The sequence below is a fragment of the Cebus imitator genome, unplaced genomic scaffold (genome assembly GCF_001604975.1).
Source record: "Cebus imitator isolate Cc_AM_T3 unplaced genomic scaffold, Cebus_imitator-1.0 Scaffold172, whole genome shotgun sequence".
Classification (NCBI taxonomy): domain Eukaryota; kingdom Metazoa; phylum Chordata; class Mammalia; order Primates; family Cebidae; genus Cebus; species Cebus imitator.
In genome coordinates, this window is record NW_016107487.1 from 1,984,722 (window position 1) to 2,002,923 (window position 18,202).

The 18,202-nt window shown below is 36.3% G+C and overlaps 1 protein-coding gene across 1 annotated transcript in view; it reads left to right on the plus strand.

Annotated features, from left to right (window-relative positions):
- The window catches only part of LRPPRC (leucine rich pentatricopeptide repeat containing), a 113,617-nt gene that overhangs the window by 72,004 nt on the left and 23,411 nt on the right, over window positions 1-18,202 (plus strand). The window contains exons 26-30 of the mRNA XM_017544847.2: window positions 7,968-8,036; window positions 8,770-8,860; window positions 11,602-11,744; window positions 11,877-11,988; window positions 16,776-16,902. Coding sequence (XP_017400336.1) covers window positions 7,968-8,036; window positions 8,770-8,860; window positions 11,602-11,744; window positions 11,877-11,988; window positions 16,776-16,902 — 542 coding nt within the window. The remainder of the gene's footprint in view (window positions 1-7,967; window positions 8,037-8,769; window positions 8,861-11,601; window positions 11,745-11,876; window positions 11,989-16,775; window positions 16,903-18,202) is intronic.

Here is an 18,202-nt window from a genome sequence, read left to right on the forward strand (position 1 = left end):
CTTTGTTAAATTCACTATTATATATCAAAATGATATTTGCATATTAAATCTTGGATTGTGGAACAATTAAATTAAACTGGCATTCCTGGGTGTAAAGTTGCTAATCCTCTTTGCCAAAGAATTCTTTGTTCTTAAAAGCAGTGGAATTTAATTTGCTGCAGACCATGCTCAGATTTATTTGTAATGCTTGTCTACAAGTTAATCAGCCAAACAAGTGCTGTCTGCAACTGTTTGGCATTTAATTTAAATTTTCTTCTTCTTTTTTTTTTTCCGCAATGGTAAGCAGCTTATGGGAAATGGTAGGTGACAAACCTGGCCTATTTAGGATTAGTGTATTTTATCTAGGCTTTACTAAATTTTGCTTACTGGAATTGATAAGTCAAGGGCCAACTATAAAATCTGTCCAAATTGTGATTAATTTCACTATTAAACAATTCTGTGTCCGCTAAGAAAACAAAACATTCCACAGAAGATGGACCCATTGCCTTAAGAAGAATTATTTCATGTGATTAAAACTGTTATCTTATATCAATAATCATGGTTTTTTTCAGATTCTACTTTACTTTTATTCAATGTCCTTTTCTAAAAATACACAGTGGACAGGATGCAAAAGTGGTGTTTGGCCTCCTTATTTGTATATTGATGACTGCTTATCATGAAACTGAAATTGTAGGCACACAACCCAGAAAACTGTATATTTTTTTCTCCTGGTGTTTTTTGAAGGCGAGAACAGTCTATTATAGAAAAGGAGGACTGTGAAATCAACTCAGAAGTTTCTTCTCTTTCCATTTTATGACTCAGTCTGCCCACTTGTCAGTGGACAGTGGGGCATGCTATCATGCTATCTTGGACAGTAGCTTAAGTAGTTCATTTACATTTTCTAGAAAATGGTATAATTTTTTTCTGCTGAAAGTACAGTGAATCCAAACATGAGAAGAGCTGTCTGCCTGTTGAGTTCTGCTGCTCTGTGTGTACAGTGTCAGTATTAGCAGGTCACTGATCAGAGGAGAAATGAAGCTTGGGTTTTCAGATAAGAGCAATGAGAGGTTCTACAGGAGGAAAGCATGTGCCTGTCTTTGTGTGGTAAGATGTAATAGAAAGAGCCAGAGGCAGAAGAGTGCTTTCTTTTTTTTTTTTTTTTTTTTTTTTTTGGTTTTTTTTTTTTTTTTTTTTTTTTTTTTTTTTAAAGATGGGGTTTCACCATGAAGGCCAGGGTGGTCTTGACCTCCTGATCTCAGGTGATCCACCCACCTCAGCCTCCCAAAGTGCTAGGATTACAGGTGTGAGCCACCGCGCCTGGCCTAGAAGAGTGATTTCTTCTTTTGCCGTCTACCTGCTTATGTGATAATAGACAAGTTATTAAACCTCTCTAAGCTTCCTCATGTATAAAAGAGAATATCTGTCTTTGAGATTCAATCACATAATGTATGTAAAGCAGCTTGCATGTTTCCTGGATTATGGTAAGTGATCCATAATATTAATTCCCTTTGCCCCTTAAAGGTAGGGATTGTGTTGTCTTCTTTACCTCTCGTAATTCTAAATATGATTCTTAGCATAAGGTACATGCTTGTCACATGAATAGGCAAGAGAAGACTGTCTGTTAATTACTTAGAGCTCTGCCAGAGCACAACATTTAGGAATGGCTGTCTGCCGATGACAGAATTTTTGTAGTAGATGTGTATGAAATTTTTTAAAGGGTAAAGAACAGCTTTGCAGAAAGAATACTACAAGTCATGAGTAACATTTTTATCATTCCCAAAAAAGCAATAGTGTCTTATCATTGGGTAGATTCACTGTGGTTGAATGTCCAGAGCTGCATTGTATTTGAAGCACTGTGGAAATAATTAGATAAACCAGTCATAATGCTCATATTAAATGAAGAAAGATACAGGCAAGGTTCAGTGTGTAAATATAACCTGTTTTGTTTTTAAAATGAGTTGGCATACATGTATCATGTATGTAATATATTTGACAGTCCTCAGTTTTTCGGTTTTGTTTGTTTGTTTTGATAGGGTCTTGCTTTGTTACCGAGGCTGTAGTACAGTGGTGGCTTAGTTTACTGCAGCCTTGACCTCCTGGGTACAAGCAATCCTCAGAAAGGCCTAGTCTGAAAAAAGTCCTTTCTACAACACTTCATCTTACAGCAATTATTACATTCTATAGATTCTCTTTTTAAGAGGTCTCTTCAACTAGAATGAATGGAAGGGAGAGAGACATGAGAAGGAAAGGAATGAGGGGAGGAGAAACTGGTCCAACTGGGAAGCCATGTAAATGTTACCCATCACCTTCACTAAAGAGCTTCATTCTGGAGGCTTCAAATGAAGAAATCTGCCAATGCCACCTTTAAGGGTTCATGATAGGAGATGCTGTATCAAATCTAAGAGCTCAGTTTATCTTGTATCTATGTTAATTCATTCTACTTTCTGTTAACTCAGGTCTCTATCTGTCATGTTATTTTGAGATGACTGAGTAAAATGTTTTCGAGATCCACCACTGTTACCATAATTTTGAGGGTAATGATGTTTGGGGTGAGAATTAAAAGATGAATTGTGAGTTTCCACATAGAACGGAGACAAAAGCATTCCAGGCAGCAGGAATTGCCTGTGCAAAGGCCCTGAGGCAGCAAAGAGGTTCCTCCCTTTACCCTTCTTCTGCCTCTTAGGATTATTAGAGAACACTAATAAAATGACATCTGGAGGGTCTGGTACATTATCAGACATTTAATAAATGTTAGTTTGATTCCCTTCCTTCTCTATGACATTCTTTCCCATATAGAAGTTAATCCTTTTGTCTGTTTTGCAGATACATCCTCTGTATGCTATCTTAAGAACCCTTGGGAATCAAATCCAAGGGCAGAGGTTAGAATAAGAAATGCTACGTTTCAAGCAGAATTTTTAACTTTAATTTCTCATCTTTGTGTTGGTTCTGAGAACCTGGCAGTGCCTGGCACATGACAGGCATTCAGTAAGTGATTGCAGAACTGCTCTGAGGGCTAAGAATTAAATGAAATAATGTATTTCTTCATAGAAACGTTTAATACGGTAACATTTCATATATCATTTAACTTTTTTGCTTGTGCATATGATCTCTCCCTGGATTTAATGTCTGGTCTTGAAAAAAAAGAATGAGTGATCCAAAAAGTGATACTTTATTTATATGGTCTGCAACACTCTCTTTCTGGGAGATAAATGAAGTACCTGAAAAGATCATAGACTAAAAGAATAAAGTCATTTTTCCGTTTGTTTGTTTACAGAGAAATATTGGACTAGAACTCAGGAACCCTGAGTTTTAGTTCCGGCTCTGGTACTAGGATCCATAAAGGAGGTCCCATTCATAAAGACGTAACAACATTACTGTCTAAATATATCAGGGGCCTTCAAAATGGTAATGACATTTGACCAGCTTTTGAGAAATGATCCTAAGTAAATACTCTGAAAACCAAAGTGGGTAAAGATGTAAATTATGGTTATTACCTGTAACAGTGAAAGTTTTTTTCAAAGGAGAAAGGTTTATGAAATGGAATGATATGGCCATTACAGATAACACCTACAAGATTTTGAATTTGGGATGTTCAGCCTGTAAATGTTAATACAGATATTCAAAAATTCAGAAAAATCTGAAATGTGAAACACTTCTGGTCCCAAGCATTTCAGATAAGGGATACTTAGCATATAGTAGTTGTGGTATTTGAAACCAGGCCCTGAGTTCTTATTTTCTGTTGGTTCCCCTGTACCATCCTACCTCCATGATCTTGTGACTGCTCAAGATCTGAAGTGTCAAAAACAGCTTACCCTTTCTCCAGAATTGCTCTTTCTTGACTTTTCCCTCTTTCCTTATCTGCCGTTTTGCCCTTCTGTCGCACTGCAGCCAGAGTAAATTTGTATCTCTTCTCAGTGAGGGGAAAAACTCTCTTTTGATGGCTTTTGATTTAAGACCAAAAGTTTGGAGTCCAGTGATCTTCAAACCTTTGTTATTCTCTCTTTTGTTCTTTTCCAGATCAAGTTCAGAACTTTTTTGTTTGTTTTTGTCGTTGTTGTCTTGACCGCCAAAATTTCAAGATACGTCAGTTCTCATATAAATGTATACCTGCTCCTCCCATGAGTTAGTATAGTATCTCCTATAACAGTTGGTCAAGTGGATCATTTTTAGTTCATGACAGTTTGTTAATTGGACTTGCTCAGCCATATTTTCCTCCTAATTATACATGGTCCTTAAGTCTTTGAAGATTTTAGAGAAAAGGACAAATGCTAAAAGATTTAATAAGCACCATGATACCTTTTTTGCTCTCATGTTCTATGGTAGCATTGAGAATAATATTGTTGACCCTTGAACAAAATGGGTTTGGATCGTGTAGGTCCACTTTCATGCAGGTGTTTTTTCAGTAAATATATTGGAGAAGTTTTAGAGATTTGAAAAAACTCGCAAATGAACTGCATAGCCTAGAAGTATTGAAAAAATGAAGAAAAAGGTGTGTCATGAATGCTTAAAATATAGGCAGATTCTAGTCTGTCTTATCCTTTGCTTACCATAAAACATATACAAATCTGTTGTTAAAAGTTAACATTTATCAAAACTTACACACACATAGACTGTACATGCTGCCGTTCATAGTTGAGAGAAATGTAAACAAATGTAATGAAGTACTAGTCATAATACAGAAAATTAACTATAGTACATATTGAATTACTGTAATTATTTTGAATAACACCATGACATCCATACACAGTATCGCTAGTGATGCTGGAAGTGCTTCCAAGAAGTAAACTTAGGACATTTCAAGAAAAGGTTGACTTGCTTGACATGTACTATAGATTGAGGTGTGCAGCTCTGGTTGCCTGCCATTTCAGATAGAAATTCATCTTGTAAACAGATGTCATAAACTTACGGTATCAAAAAATACAATACTGTAAATGTATTTTCTCTTACGATTTTCTTAACATTTTCTTGCTGTAGCTTACTTTAAGGATATAGTATATAATACATGTAACATACAAAATATGTGTTAATAGACTATTTGTTTTTGGTAAGACTTCCAGTCAACAGTAGGCTATTAGTAGTTAAGTTTTTGGAAAGTCAAAAGTTATATGTGGAGTTTCGACTGCACAGATGGTCAAACTCTAACCCCCTGTATTGTTCAAGGGTCAGTTGTACTTAAACAGTACTTGGGTTGGGGTGGGGATGTTGTTTTCTTTTTTTTTAAGAGAGGAGGTCACCCTGTGTTGCCCAGGCTGGAGTGCATTTGCTATTCACAGGTGCAATCATAACACACTACAGCCTTGAACTCCTGGCCTCGAGCAGTTATCCTGTTTCAGCCTCCTGAGTAGCTGGGACTACAGGTGCATGCCGTCTTCTCCAGCATGTTCTTGTCTTTGTTCCTTCTTTGAAGCCCATGTGCACATGATTTTTCCTCCTACTATGTTAACTAGGGGACATGAAGCCATGGTGGGCAGTTTTTGTTGTTGCTTTCATTTGACATCTCCAGCAGTAGTGGCAAGAAAAATCAAAACAGGCGAAAATTTCTATTTGAGTTAAATTGAGGATAATCTTCCTTGAGACAAAGTTAGAAATGTAGTAGAAAAACTTTCATTTCTTTTTACTTAACAGTAATAATTATTGGATATCTATTATTACTAGTATACATTATCCAATAAGCATTGGATATCTATTATTACTAGTATACATAGAAGCTTATGATAAGCTTCTGTGGTAAATTTACATCAGAGATGTAATGAAATTAAAGTAATGAAAATTACTTTTTACTTTGGATTTCTTTTTCCCTTCTGCAAGTATACCTAGTAGTGAAATGCAGCTGCAGAAAGTTGTGGTTTGAAGCACAGTAGATCAGGTGGAAATAAACATGCACTTTTTTTCTATAAAAATAATTATTTTATCCTACTATTCATTAGATAGATTGTATGTAGCAACAGAAAGAACTAGAGATGAGTTTATTTTAATTAACGTTAACTGTTTTTTGATGTTATATTTAACATCCCAATTAGAATTCTGTTCTCCGTGTTTTTATTACATTTTCTATTTCTGCTTTCAACTTGCAGTGTTTAAAATTCAATCCGATGTTAAGAGATAAGCCAGAAATGTTGACTATTACAACAGCCTAGGAGCTTTAGTTAATCTGACCTAGATGTTCATTTGATGATTGAGATTTATATGTGAAAACAGTTCTCAATTTCAAAAGGAAACATGGGAAGATCTGCCATATAAATCAGCTGTCCTGCCAAAGACGGGCAGATTAATCAGCCACAAACAGAAAGAGTATGTCATAAAAGTTGTGCTGTTTAGATCGTTGGCATTTGAATCAGCAATAAAATTGAAAGTTGTAAGTGAATGTAGCCCTTACACTTTGCCATGTTCTAAAGAGGATTATTTCATAGTTTTTCAGGAGCTCTTAGTATATATTGACGTTGGTTTCATTTTCAGTATTACGTGTGTGAAACAAAACAAATAAGAAAAATCCTTGAGAAGAAATTATGCCTGAGTATAGATATTAATAGTATTTGAGACTATATTAATGACTAATTTTTATCAATGACTATATTTATCAATGACTAATTTATTCATCACTGATTTCTTGTATCCCAAAAAGTAGATACAATAAATGAGAACAAGTTATCCAACTTATAATCTACCAGTTTGTTCCTCATCCCACCAAAACTGCAAGATGTTAGTTTCCACTTCAGCTCTTAACATTGTACCATGTTATTTTTAAAAATTAAAAATAATGAGGACTTACAAATAAGAGATTAGATTCAAGGGATACCTGGTTTCATCAGCAGAACTGAGTGGAGAAAGCAATAAAGGTACCTCCTCTAGACTGCAGTAGCCAGGGCTAATGAGTATGTAGTTTTCTTATCATAATACTGTGATTGAAATGTAGTATTTAATGGTGAAGCCCTCTTAGAGATGATGAAAATACTGTAGTTAAAGTAACAAATCCTAGGAATTATGTTGAAATGGTTTGTCTTTTATTCCAGTATCCAAAATTGTAAAAATAAGTGCTTTGAAGCCAGACTTGTTGACTAAACTATAATAATTTCTAATTGAGGATATAACATGTCTCAATTGTTGAAATAAACTAAGACTATAAACCAATTTTAAAACTACTTAGCTTGTTTTGCTCCTTAAACATTTGGTTTTAGGTGCTAGGCAAAAGTCATTAGAGTACTTTTATCACTGAATTTTATAAAGCATGTTCTTTTAAAAACAAAAGCCATTGGTTTATTATTGTGATAGTTGTTAATTAGTTTGTGTAACATTGATAATTTTTGTCTCCTGAGTCTATTGGGATATTTAAAGTGAGAGAGAGAGAGAGAGAGAGAATGTCTGTTTAACATGGTGAAATCCTGTCTCTACTAAAAATACAAAAATTAGCCAGGCAGGCATGGTGGCACATGCCTGTAATCCTAGCTACTGGGAGGCTGGGGCAGGGGAATTGCTTGAACCCAAGAGGTGGAGGTTGCAGTGAGCCAAGATCATGCCACTACACTCCAGCCTGGGTGACAGAGTGAGACTCTGTCTCAAAAAAAAAAAAAAAAAGAGTACATGCATGCGAATGTCGATGCACATGCTTTATTTGACATTTTTTAGTTTAATCACTTATTTTTGAACTAAAGAAAGTATAAACATTTTTATTAATTAAAGATTTATGGAATGAACATTGACCTGCAATGCAGCGTTTGGAAATGATTGGCATCTTCTAGGCACAGGTTAAACATAGGTTGAGTTTTATACTCTGTTCTAATCTTATTTAAAGGTCTTTGATAACTATGGGGTTAAGTTGTAGTTTGGATTAGTTATAGTATGGTGTAAATTCAGTATATACTTATATACTAGTATATGTAGTTTAGTATATATGTTTGGCAGCAGATTTATAAGAAAAGAAACCATCTTTGAGGAAAAAAATAATACCCAGCCCATGCCTTACCTTGGCATGTGATTATTTTATTTTACAGACTCCAGGCATTAGAGCTCGACCTACAAGACTTCAGTGGTTTTGTGACAGATGTATTGCAAGTAATCAGGTTTGTATTCGATTCTGGTGTCTCAGTCGCCTAAAACTGTGAGGTGAAGAAGGCAAGGGTCCTCTGTGTAACATGAACATTTGGGGGATTTGAGAGACAGGGCATTGTGGAAGTAGTGTTTATCTTGATTGTTTGCCAGATGAGCAGTGGCTTATTTCTTATTCCTGAGGTGCAGCAGAAACCCTAAATTGTTAACCTGGGCCTTGAAGATTTTGACTAGTTGGTTGGAGCAGGCTGACCTTGTGTCCTTGGCACTTTAAGCCTGCATTAGTCCTCAGTGGCAGGAGGAGTTGCTTCCCAGAGCTCTGGAATTTCTGCTTGCCCTCCTCTGGTGCAGGTACCTGTTAGCATCATGCCAAGTAAAAGCCACAGGGCAAGAAGAGTGTAAAGTTTGGGTGGAGAAGTATTTTTGTTAATGTATGCTATGCTCTTTGAGTTCTCCCACTCAGATATCTTTGAATTTGTTATTCGTGTGCTGTTCTTGACTCCGATTTTTTTTTAAATTGTGGTAAAATAAGTATAATGTAAGATTTATCATTTAATTGTGTATAAGAATATAGTTCATTGGCATTAAGTTCATTCACATTGTTGTGCCCAGCCCATTAACTTTAGAAATGAAGTTAAACTGCCCTTTTCCTAAAGCTAATTTGAAGGATTAATCCACTGCTGTTTGTCACCTATTAAAATATATCCTTTACACAAGATAGATCTAACTCTTAATCTTACTTTTAAGGTTGAAACTCTGGAAAAATTAGTGGAGCTGACACAGAAGCTATTTGAATGTGATAGAGACCAGATGTACTACAGTCTGCTAAAACTGTATAGTAAGTGATTTAACTATTCTTGATGTTTTCATTTATTTATTCTGTTGAAGACAGTGGCAGGAAAGGAGTATCTGGCTTTGAGGCAGCTCCAGGGATTGTCAGAAGGCCTTTATTCACCAGAGGCTCAAGTAGAGGCTAGATTGAATTTTATCACAGAATATTACATGGTAGCACTAGACACTGTATGTCTTCATAATTTCTGACAATCTTACTGCAATAATGAGAAGGTACGAAAACCTTCATCAGAACCACAGAATTTAATAGGCCTTCTTGAGATAAGAACATTCTGTTCTTTTTATTTAAATATTCAGGTAAATTTATTGGTCACTTTTATAAATAGGTAAACACCATAATCGCATGTGTGTACAGATTTTTTTGTTTTTGCAGAAAGATGCATATCTGTATATAAACTCATTGTTAAACAGTTTTTTAATGTGATTATATATTTTTGACTCTGTCATATTACAAACACTTTTCTATATTGAATCACCTACAAGTAACTAATATATTGCATAGATGTACTAAAATTTATTCAGCCTATCTCCTCTTGCTGGGTTTGTGAATAGATTTCTATTCTCCATTTCTAAAACAACACTACATTACTCATTTTTGTGTCTTAATCTTCATTGATACCCTTAATTATTTCCTGAGGCTGAAATCTTAGTATTTGTACTTGACATTTCTGAAACTTTTGACCTCTTATCAAACAATGCTCTAGTACTTTTATACCAGTGTACACGTTTGGAGCTTTACAGTTTCTTTTAGGATATTTCAGTAGAGAGGAATAACACTTAGGACAACCAGTGACGCTTCCCTTTTTGCTTCATAGATATTTAGGTAGATTTATTATTCTGCTTTCCTCTCGGCAAATTTCCCTTCACCAAACAGATGAGGGGATTTATTTGTCATTTCAAACTTGTATTTATTAGTATTGAAAGCTTTATTTTACATCTTGATGATGTAAGTAAAATTACATTCCAATTTTTGGTTGTATTTGAAATATACACTTCACAGTATAATTCTTAAGACTTTGACTTGAACGATGATCAAATTCTCACACACAATGCTGAGGTTGGTATTGAATGTGTAGAATTAAAAACCTGTATTTTAGGCAGTTGGTCCTCAGATTGCGAATTATATTTGAGCACTAACATTCCACTCCACCTACTCTTTCTTCTTTTTAAAGAACAGTTTCATGAGAAATTCTAATAATGTGCAAAGTTCAAAAGAAATACTGACTATATGTCTAAATGTGTCTTAGCATTTAAAGTAGTCCTCATAGAAGACTATACAAACTTTGATTAGAAACAAAAATTCTATGAAGCCCTTACTTGTGTGCTGGACATTGTGGTAGGTACTGCAGATGTTAACGTAGCGCTCTGCTGAAAGGGTCAGTCCCATCACCAGGTCTTACACTACAGCAGGTAAGAACAACTGAAAGGATGTGGAAGTCTGTGGCCAGGTGAGAGGTGGCCAGCCACACAAACAACTTCCTTTTCAGAAGAACGTTTACTATTAGTTTTGTTTTGGAGACAGGGTCACCCAGGCTAGAGTACAGTTGTACGATCAGTGCTCACTGCAGCCTCAACTAGATCACTGTGTGAAAGGAAATGGGCATTTCAGTATGAAGGAATCTGCCTGTTTCCTTCCCAGCCAACTTCTCGTCCTTGTAATAGTCTGATAACACTATCAGTTAGTGTTATCAGTTAGTGAGATAATAGAGCTAAGAAGATTCACACACTGTCATAGAAACTCTTCATATCAGCAGAAGAAGCATAGACAATTCTCTCTATTAAACTAAGTGAAAAGATTTGTAGATTTGTAATGTGTAAAGATATTATACACTTTCAGTCATTTTAGTACACACCACAGCTGTGCACTATACGACAGAAGTCCCCAATCTTTTTGGTACCAGGAACTGGTTTCATGGAAGACAATTTTTCCACAGACCAGGTTGTGGTGGGGGATGGGGGTGTTTGGGGATGAAACTGTTCTACCCCAGATCATCAGTAATTAGATTTTCATAAGGAGTACACAACCTAGATCCCTGGCATGCTCAGTTCACAATAGGGTTTGAGCTCCTGTGAGAATCTAATGCTGCCACTTATCTGACAGAGGTGGAGTTCAGGGGGTCATGCCCACCCACTTGCCTGCCCTGCCTCCTGCTGCACAGCCTGGTTCCTAACAGACCACAGACTGGTACCCTTTAGCCTGTGCAAAGATCACGGATATATATACCATGTGTACCATATACAATCACAGATATATGTATACTGTGTACGGTACAATGTATTTACATACATACATACCGTATGTGTATATATGTATGTGTATATATGTGTACCGTACGCAGTATACATGTATCTGTGATTTTTGCAAAGGCTAAAGGTTATAGTTGAATTGTTACCTGATTCTGATTTTGATTTCAGCTGTGGGCAATTTCTCAGTAACATTAAAAAGACAAACTTTTTATCAACATGATTGAAAGTGTTTAATAAAGTGTAATGGGGGCTTCTTGTTACTGCTTTATAAGAGGTAAGGTATTTTTGGCTTGTAATTTAGAAGTACAGAGAAAAGTTCCCTTCTCACCTTCAGGTCACAGTCACTTTTGGCTCCTTTCCCTAAAGGCAGCATTTGGAATAATGCTGTCTTCAACATCAAATAAGAAAAAGTTCTAAATCTTTTTGTGAATTCTGTTTCGCATATTTATTGATTAATTTCTATGTAATCAAATTCTACAGAAGTAAATAGTGACTGGCAAAAAGCTGATGCTGTCTGGAATAAAATGCAAGAAGAAAACATTATTCCTCGTGAGAAGACATTAAGATTGTTAGCAGAAATCCTTAAAGATGGTAACCAGGAAGTTCCATTTGATGTACCTGAGGTAATTTGGTTTTGGCATAATCATAACCAATTTTATTGTCAGTAAAAGTAGGTCATAGATTAGCCTACTTTTATACTGAAAATACCGCTGTATTTACCAGTTTTTATTTAACAGAATAATTTTGTTTTTAAGTTGTGGTATGAAGATGAAAAACTTTCCGTGGATTCTTCATTGAATTCTTCAACCGCACACCCTCGTTTCCAGAATGATATATTGAAAGCCTGCCGATTGAAGCAAAGCAAAGGCAAGCACATATGGGCTTGGGGGCTGCGGGGGTAGGGGTTGGTCTTCTTTCTAATAGTGTGTAGGATGGAAGCCCAACCAATTAGAAGTGCTCTAGGTTTGCAATAGAACTGAAATTTTATAGATTTATTGTTCCCTTCCATACAACAAAGACATTTTGAGGACAGTTGGGAAAATTTAACTATTGACTGAGTGGAATATTAAGGAATTACTCTTATTTTTATGAGATGTGATAATGGTATTATGATTTATTTATAGGAAGATGTTCTGAAATTTTGAGATCCACATGAGTTATTGGGGAATGAAAAAAAAATCAAGATTTCTGTAATTTACTTTAAAATGTTTAAGCTACAAAAAACAAAGCAAGTCTGGCAAAATGTTAATTGTTAGATATAAGTGATGGATATATGGGAAGTGAGGTTCGTTATACTATTTTTATTTTATTTATTTATTTTTTGGAGACAGGTCTCCCTCTGTCATCAGGCTGGAGTTCAGTGGTGCAATCATGACTCATTGCAGCCCCTGCCTCCTGGGCTCAAGCAGTTCTCCCACTTCAGCTCCCCAGGTAGCTGGGACCATAGGCACACACCACATTCAGCCAACTTTTGTAGAGATAAGGTCTCGATATGTTGCTTGGGCTAGTCTTAAACTCCTGGGCTCAAGTGGTCCTCCTACCTGGGCCTCACAGAGTGCTGGGATTACAGGTGTGAGCCACCACCCCCAACACATACTATTCTTTATACTCTTTTATACTTAGAAAATTTTTCATAATAAATGCTATTGTTGGCATATATTTTTATAAAAAATATTCTTTGAAAATAACTTTGTGGCAAATATTATAACTTACTTGAAACCATAAAAAGATTAAGGCATTAACTACTAGACTAGTGTGTGTTGAAGTGATCCAGTAATATCTCAAGGTTGGAGTTCTGTTTCTCGACTTTCTTCCATTTCTCTAGTAATAAACTTTCCTGAAGACATTTCCACCTCTATTATGCCTACTTTAAGTTTTTTATGACCATCTTTAACCCTCTGATAAGAGCTTGTAAGTTGAATTTTATATTTTCATTTAAACTTCTTTTACTGTTCCAGAATCATATATTACTTTTACTTTATTTACTTTTGTTAATTTCATTCTATGGCAATTTTTTTCATAGAATGATTCCTTCAGTTTTGGGGTAGATTTCAAGTATGCTTTATGATAGTTACTATTAAGGAAATAAATACAACAGAATTCTTTTTTTTTTNTTTAATTTTAATCTTGACAGTTTTGAGCTTTATTTATTAGAAAGGAATCAATTTAGAAATTTATAGAACTTCTTAATTTCCTAACTTAACTGGAAGGTTTGGCCAGGCAGGCATGTCGGCTCATGCCTGTAATCCCAGCACCTTGGGAGGTAGCCCAGGAGTTTGAGACCTGCCTGGGTAACACAGTGGGGTCTCACCTCTACAGAAAATACACAGATTAGCCTGGCTTCGTGGCACAGGCCTATAGTCTCAGCTACTCAGGAGGCTGAGGTGAGAGGATCAGCAGAGCCCAGAAGGCCGAAGCTGCAGTGAGCCATGATCACACCTGGGTGATAGAGCGAGACCCTATCTCAAAAAAAAAAAAAAATTTTTTTTTTGTGGCACTTATGTAAAATGTATGAAGTAAAAATAAGCTAGGTTCTTATGCCTCCTCAGTTACCTACAGTATAACTTTTTATTCATTCTGAGTTATATTCTTTTTTTTTTTTTTTTTTTTTTGGTGAGATGGAGTCTTGCTCTGTCACCCAGGCTAGAGAGCACTGGCACAGTCTTGGCTCACTGCAACCTCCGCCTCCCAGGTTCAAGTTATTCTGTCTCAGCCTCCCGAGTAGCTGGGACTACAGGCATGTGCCGCCACACTCGGCTGATTTTTGTATTTTTAGTAGAGACAGGGTTTCATCACATTGGCCAGGCTGATCTCGAACTCCTGACCCCGTGATCTGCCCACCTTGGCCTCCCAGAGTGCTGGGATTACAGGCGTGAGCCACTGTGTCTGGCCCATTCTGAGTCATTTTCTTTTACTGCATATTCAGTCTATGTATATACTATGCATCTTTGAAAGCAAAGTATAAAATTAATCTTGGTCGATACTATGTAAATATTCTAGTAAAGTGTGTGTTTTTGTTTTTGTTTTTGTGAGATATCGTCTTGCTCTGTTGCTGAGGCTGGAGCGCAGTGCAGTGGTGCAATCTCCACCTCCCGAGCTCAAGTGATTCTCCTGCTTCAGCCTCCCAAGTAGCTGGGATTACAGGCGCCTGCCACCATGCCTGGCTAATTTTTGTATTTTTAGTAGAAATGAAGTTTTGCCATGTTGGTCAGGCTGGTCTCGAACTCCTGACCTCAAGTGATCCACCTGCCTCAGCCTCCCAAAGTGCTGGGATTCTAGGCGTGAACCACCACTGTGCACATCCTCTGGTGAAGCTTTGATTTGACTAAAATGAATATATGGTTAGTGTACAGTTTAAATGCAAACATTTAATTCATTAACTGGTTAAATATAATGCAGTGTTTATTATAAATGTAGAGCTACCTCTATTCTGGAATTTTCATGTATGTAATTGGTTTCATCCTGTTAATTTTTTTTTTTTTTTTTTGAGACAGAGTGTTGCTCTGTCACCCAGGATGGAGTTCAGTGGTGCAATCTCTACTCACTGCAACCTCTGCCTCCTGGGTTCAAGTGATTCTCCAGCTTTAGCCTCCTGAGTAGCTGGGATTGCAGACAGCCTCCACCATACCTGGCCAATTTTTGTATTTTTAGTATAGCCAGGGTTTCACCATGTTGTCCAGGGTGGTCTCGAACTCCTGACCTCAAGTGATCCTCCTGCCTCGGCCTCCCAGAGTACTAGATCACAGGCATGAGCCACCATGCCTGGCCATAATTCTTTAGAGCTTTCCATTTCTTTTTTGTATATCTCAGGATTCGAATGTTTAATAAAATATCAATGCTTTGAAAATTGAATACTTGCATTACTTTTCTGGTAGTTAGGTCTACTTAAAGATATATCATGATTGTCACATGGGAAACAAACCTGTGATGAATGGGTTTGATATATTACAATGCTAATTTTTTAAAAAACCAAAAAACTAATAGGGACTAATACACAGCCACACCAAGTTAATGTGAAGATCGCAATTTTAGAAAACAAGAGTTTCCAAATAAGTGAAGTAGTATATGTGATTACTAGGAAGTTGACAACAATTCATTACGTCTTAAGTTTTTAGCCCCCTAAAAAGCATTGGGTATTGAATGGCAGATTTGTTGCAGTCATCTTATTGTGTGTCATGGTTTAAGATATTTTATTTAGCAAAGCTATTCTGTGACTTTAATACGTAAAACATTCTTAAATTTGTGATGCATTGATACTGGTACTCAAATGAAGATATGTCTTCTTTTTCTCCCATTTCAGAAAAGTTAAAATACGCCAAATAGACTAAGTATCTGACAGAATAATCAGTAAATAGTAGTGGAGTTTCTTCTTGCATATTAGCATGTTTTTATATTTTTTTGCCAGTGTCCTGGAATATACAGTTATTCATAAGCATAGAAATCTGGTATAAGGCACTTGGAAATATAATGACTCACAGGGATTGTTCTATGGAAGACTTATATGAAATGTGATAAACTTGTGCCAGTGTTACTTTCACTTGTTCTCCTTAGTTAAGATGCAAATATAAATGTTGTCATACATTTTTTTCTCCAAATTTAGCTCAAAGGGATAACCATTTCTTTGACAGTCCCACTTAAGTTTAAGTAAGGGGCTAATGCACATGTCTCCTAACTCGTAAATAGAAGCATAACAATTTTTGCGTGTTCAGAAACTTGTAAAATAGCTTAGAATGTTCTTCTGAACATTAAATAATACCATGTTCCTTCCTAATTAGATGGTCTGTATTTCCTTACATTGAGCCCTATATTCGTAGAAGGCCATACATGATAGTTCAGTTATGCCCCATCTTTATTGTGATTTGTTTATACACAGAAGAGAGTAGATTGTAGTTTCAGTTGGCTGTTTATAGCCAGGCAATTTTATTTCAGAAAAGTAAGTGACTGAAAAGTGTAGTTACTTCTCTTTTGGTAACATCCTTTCATTCACTGACAGTTATTGTGAACAAGTGAAATAAAACTGTTAATCAGTCAAACAAATGTTGCTTAGTTTACTTGTTAAATATCTGTATATTTGAAAATTGTATGTTTTTGTATAAGTCCTGTCGTAGCCAAATAATGTGATCTCCTAATTTTAGAATTATAGGCTATATTCACTTTAATGCTATTGTGCTGAAATGTTAACCATTGTAACCACCCACTTATAGATTAAAGATTGCTTTAAAATGAATCTTTTGCTCCCCTCAATCTAAATTATACCTCTGGTTTATTTGGACTTTAACACACATTTTGTGATTTATTTTGAAACTAGTATCATCTTTTCATAAATTCAGAAAAGCTGTTTCTCATTTTTATTAGAATGAAAATAATTTATCAACTTAAAGCTGATATGAGAAATCATTCTAAGAGGAAACCCCTTCAGGCACCATCCATTCGGATTAAATTGTAGTTTCCAAAACTGTAGCTATGTCTTTAAAATATTTGAAAAATTATATCATCTACTCACTTGGTCAGTGTGTCTCTCTATAGAGTGGTAACAGTGGGTTGGTATTAAAAAGCAGAAATATTTGGGTTTAGATCTTTGTTTCAAGGTTTTTTTCCAACCTTTTTGCCATTTCAGAATAATGTCATCTCATTTTTTTTGTTTTCTCTCATAGGGGCATATGATATTTTCTTTAAAGCACAACGGCAAAATGTTGTGTTTAATGCTGAAACCTACAATAATCTCCTTAAATTACTACTGTCAAAAGAGTATTTTACACAAGCAATGGAAGTGAAAAACTTGTAAGTATTAGTCCATTTATGAAACCTCTCATTTAAAAAAAGAATATTGGCTACCAGTAGGATTTTTCTAGCAATGTGCTATATAGTGGCAATTGCTTGATTGGCCTCAGCTGCCCATAAAAATCATGAAATAGCTAACTAATCAGATTTTTTTAACCTTAAAAAAAAAACAGCCTTTACTGGCCATATACAACATAGTGCATTTCACTTTATATTTTATCACAATTCGTTTAAGAAATCCATGCACGGAAAAGTAATTTTTATTATATTGTTTCTTGTTCAGCAACTAAATCCATGTACCTTTTGTGGTGGGAGCAGCCTGATAAAACAAAGACACCATGGACTTTAGACTTTGATTTGAATCTTACTTGAAAGCCCAGTGACCTTGGGAAAATTACTTTGCCATCTCTGATCCTCGGCTTTTCTTCTGTATGATAATATTACTTAATATTAAAGATTTCTTCTAGGTATTGAAGGTTGAGTGAAGTAGAGAAAACAGATACTGAACATATTTTGTGTTTCCTCCTCCTTTTGTGTTGTTTTTGGATTAAAAAAAAAAAATCTGGCAGGACGTGGTGGCTTACGCCTGTAATCCGAGCACTTTGGGAGGCCAAGGTGGGTCAATCACCTGAGGTCAGGAGTTTGAGACCAGCCTGCCCAACATGATGAAACCCTCTCTCTACTAAAAATGCAAAAATTAGCCAGGCGTGGCGGCACATGCCTATAATCCCAGCTACTCAAGAGGCTGAGTCAGGAGAATCACTTGAACTCGGGGGGCGGAGGTTGCAGTGAGCTGAGATTACGCCACTGCGCGCCGGCCTGGGTGACAAAGCGAGACCCTGTCTCAGAAAAAAAGAAGAAAAGAAAAGGAATAATCTGAAAAAACTTTTAAGTTCATATCACTTTTAGAATATTAGAATCCTGGGCCGGGCGTGGTGGCTCACGCCTGTAATTCCAGCACTTTGGGAGGCCGAGGCGGGTGGATCACGAGGTCAAGAGATCAAGACCACCCTGGTCAACATGGTGAAACCCCGTCTCTACTAAAATTACAAAAAATTAGCTGGGCATGGTGGTGCGTGCCTGTAATCCCAGCTACTCGGGAGGCTGAGGCAGGAGAATTGCCTGAACCCAGGAGGTGGAGGTTGCGGTGAGCCGAGATCGTGCCATTGCACTCCAGCCTGGGTAACGAGAGTGAAACTCTGTCTCAAATTTTAAAAAAAAGAATCCTATGGAGAAAATGGATGCCTGCCATCTTTCACATCGCTAGAAAACCTGGCACTGTCCTAGTGCTGCTGAAGTT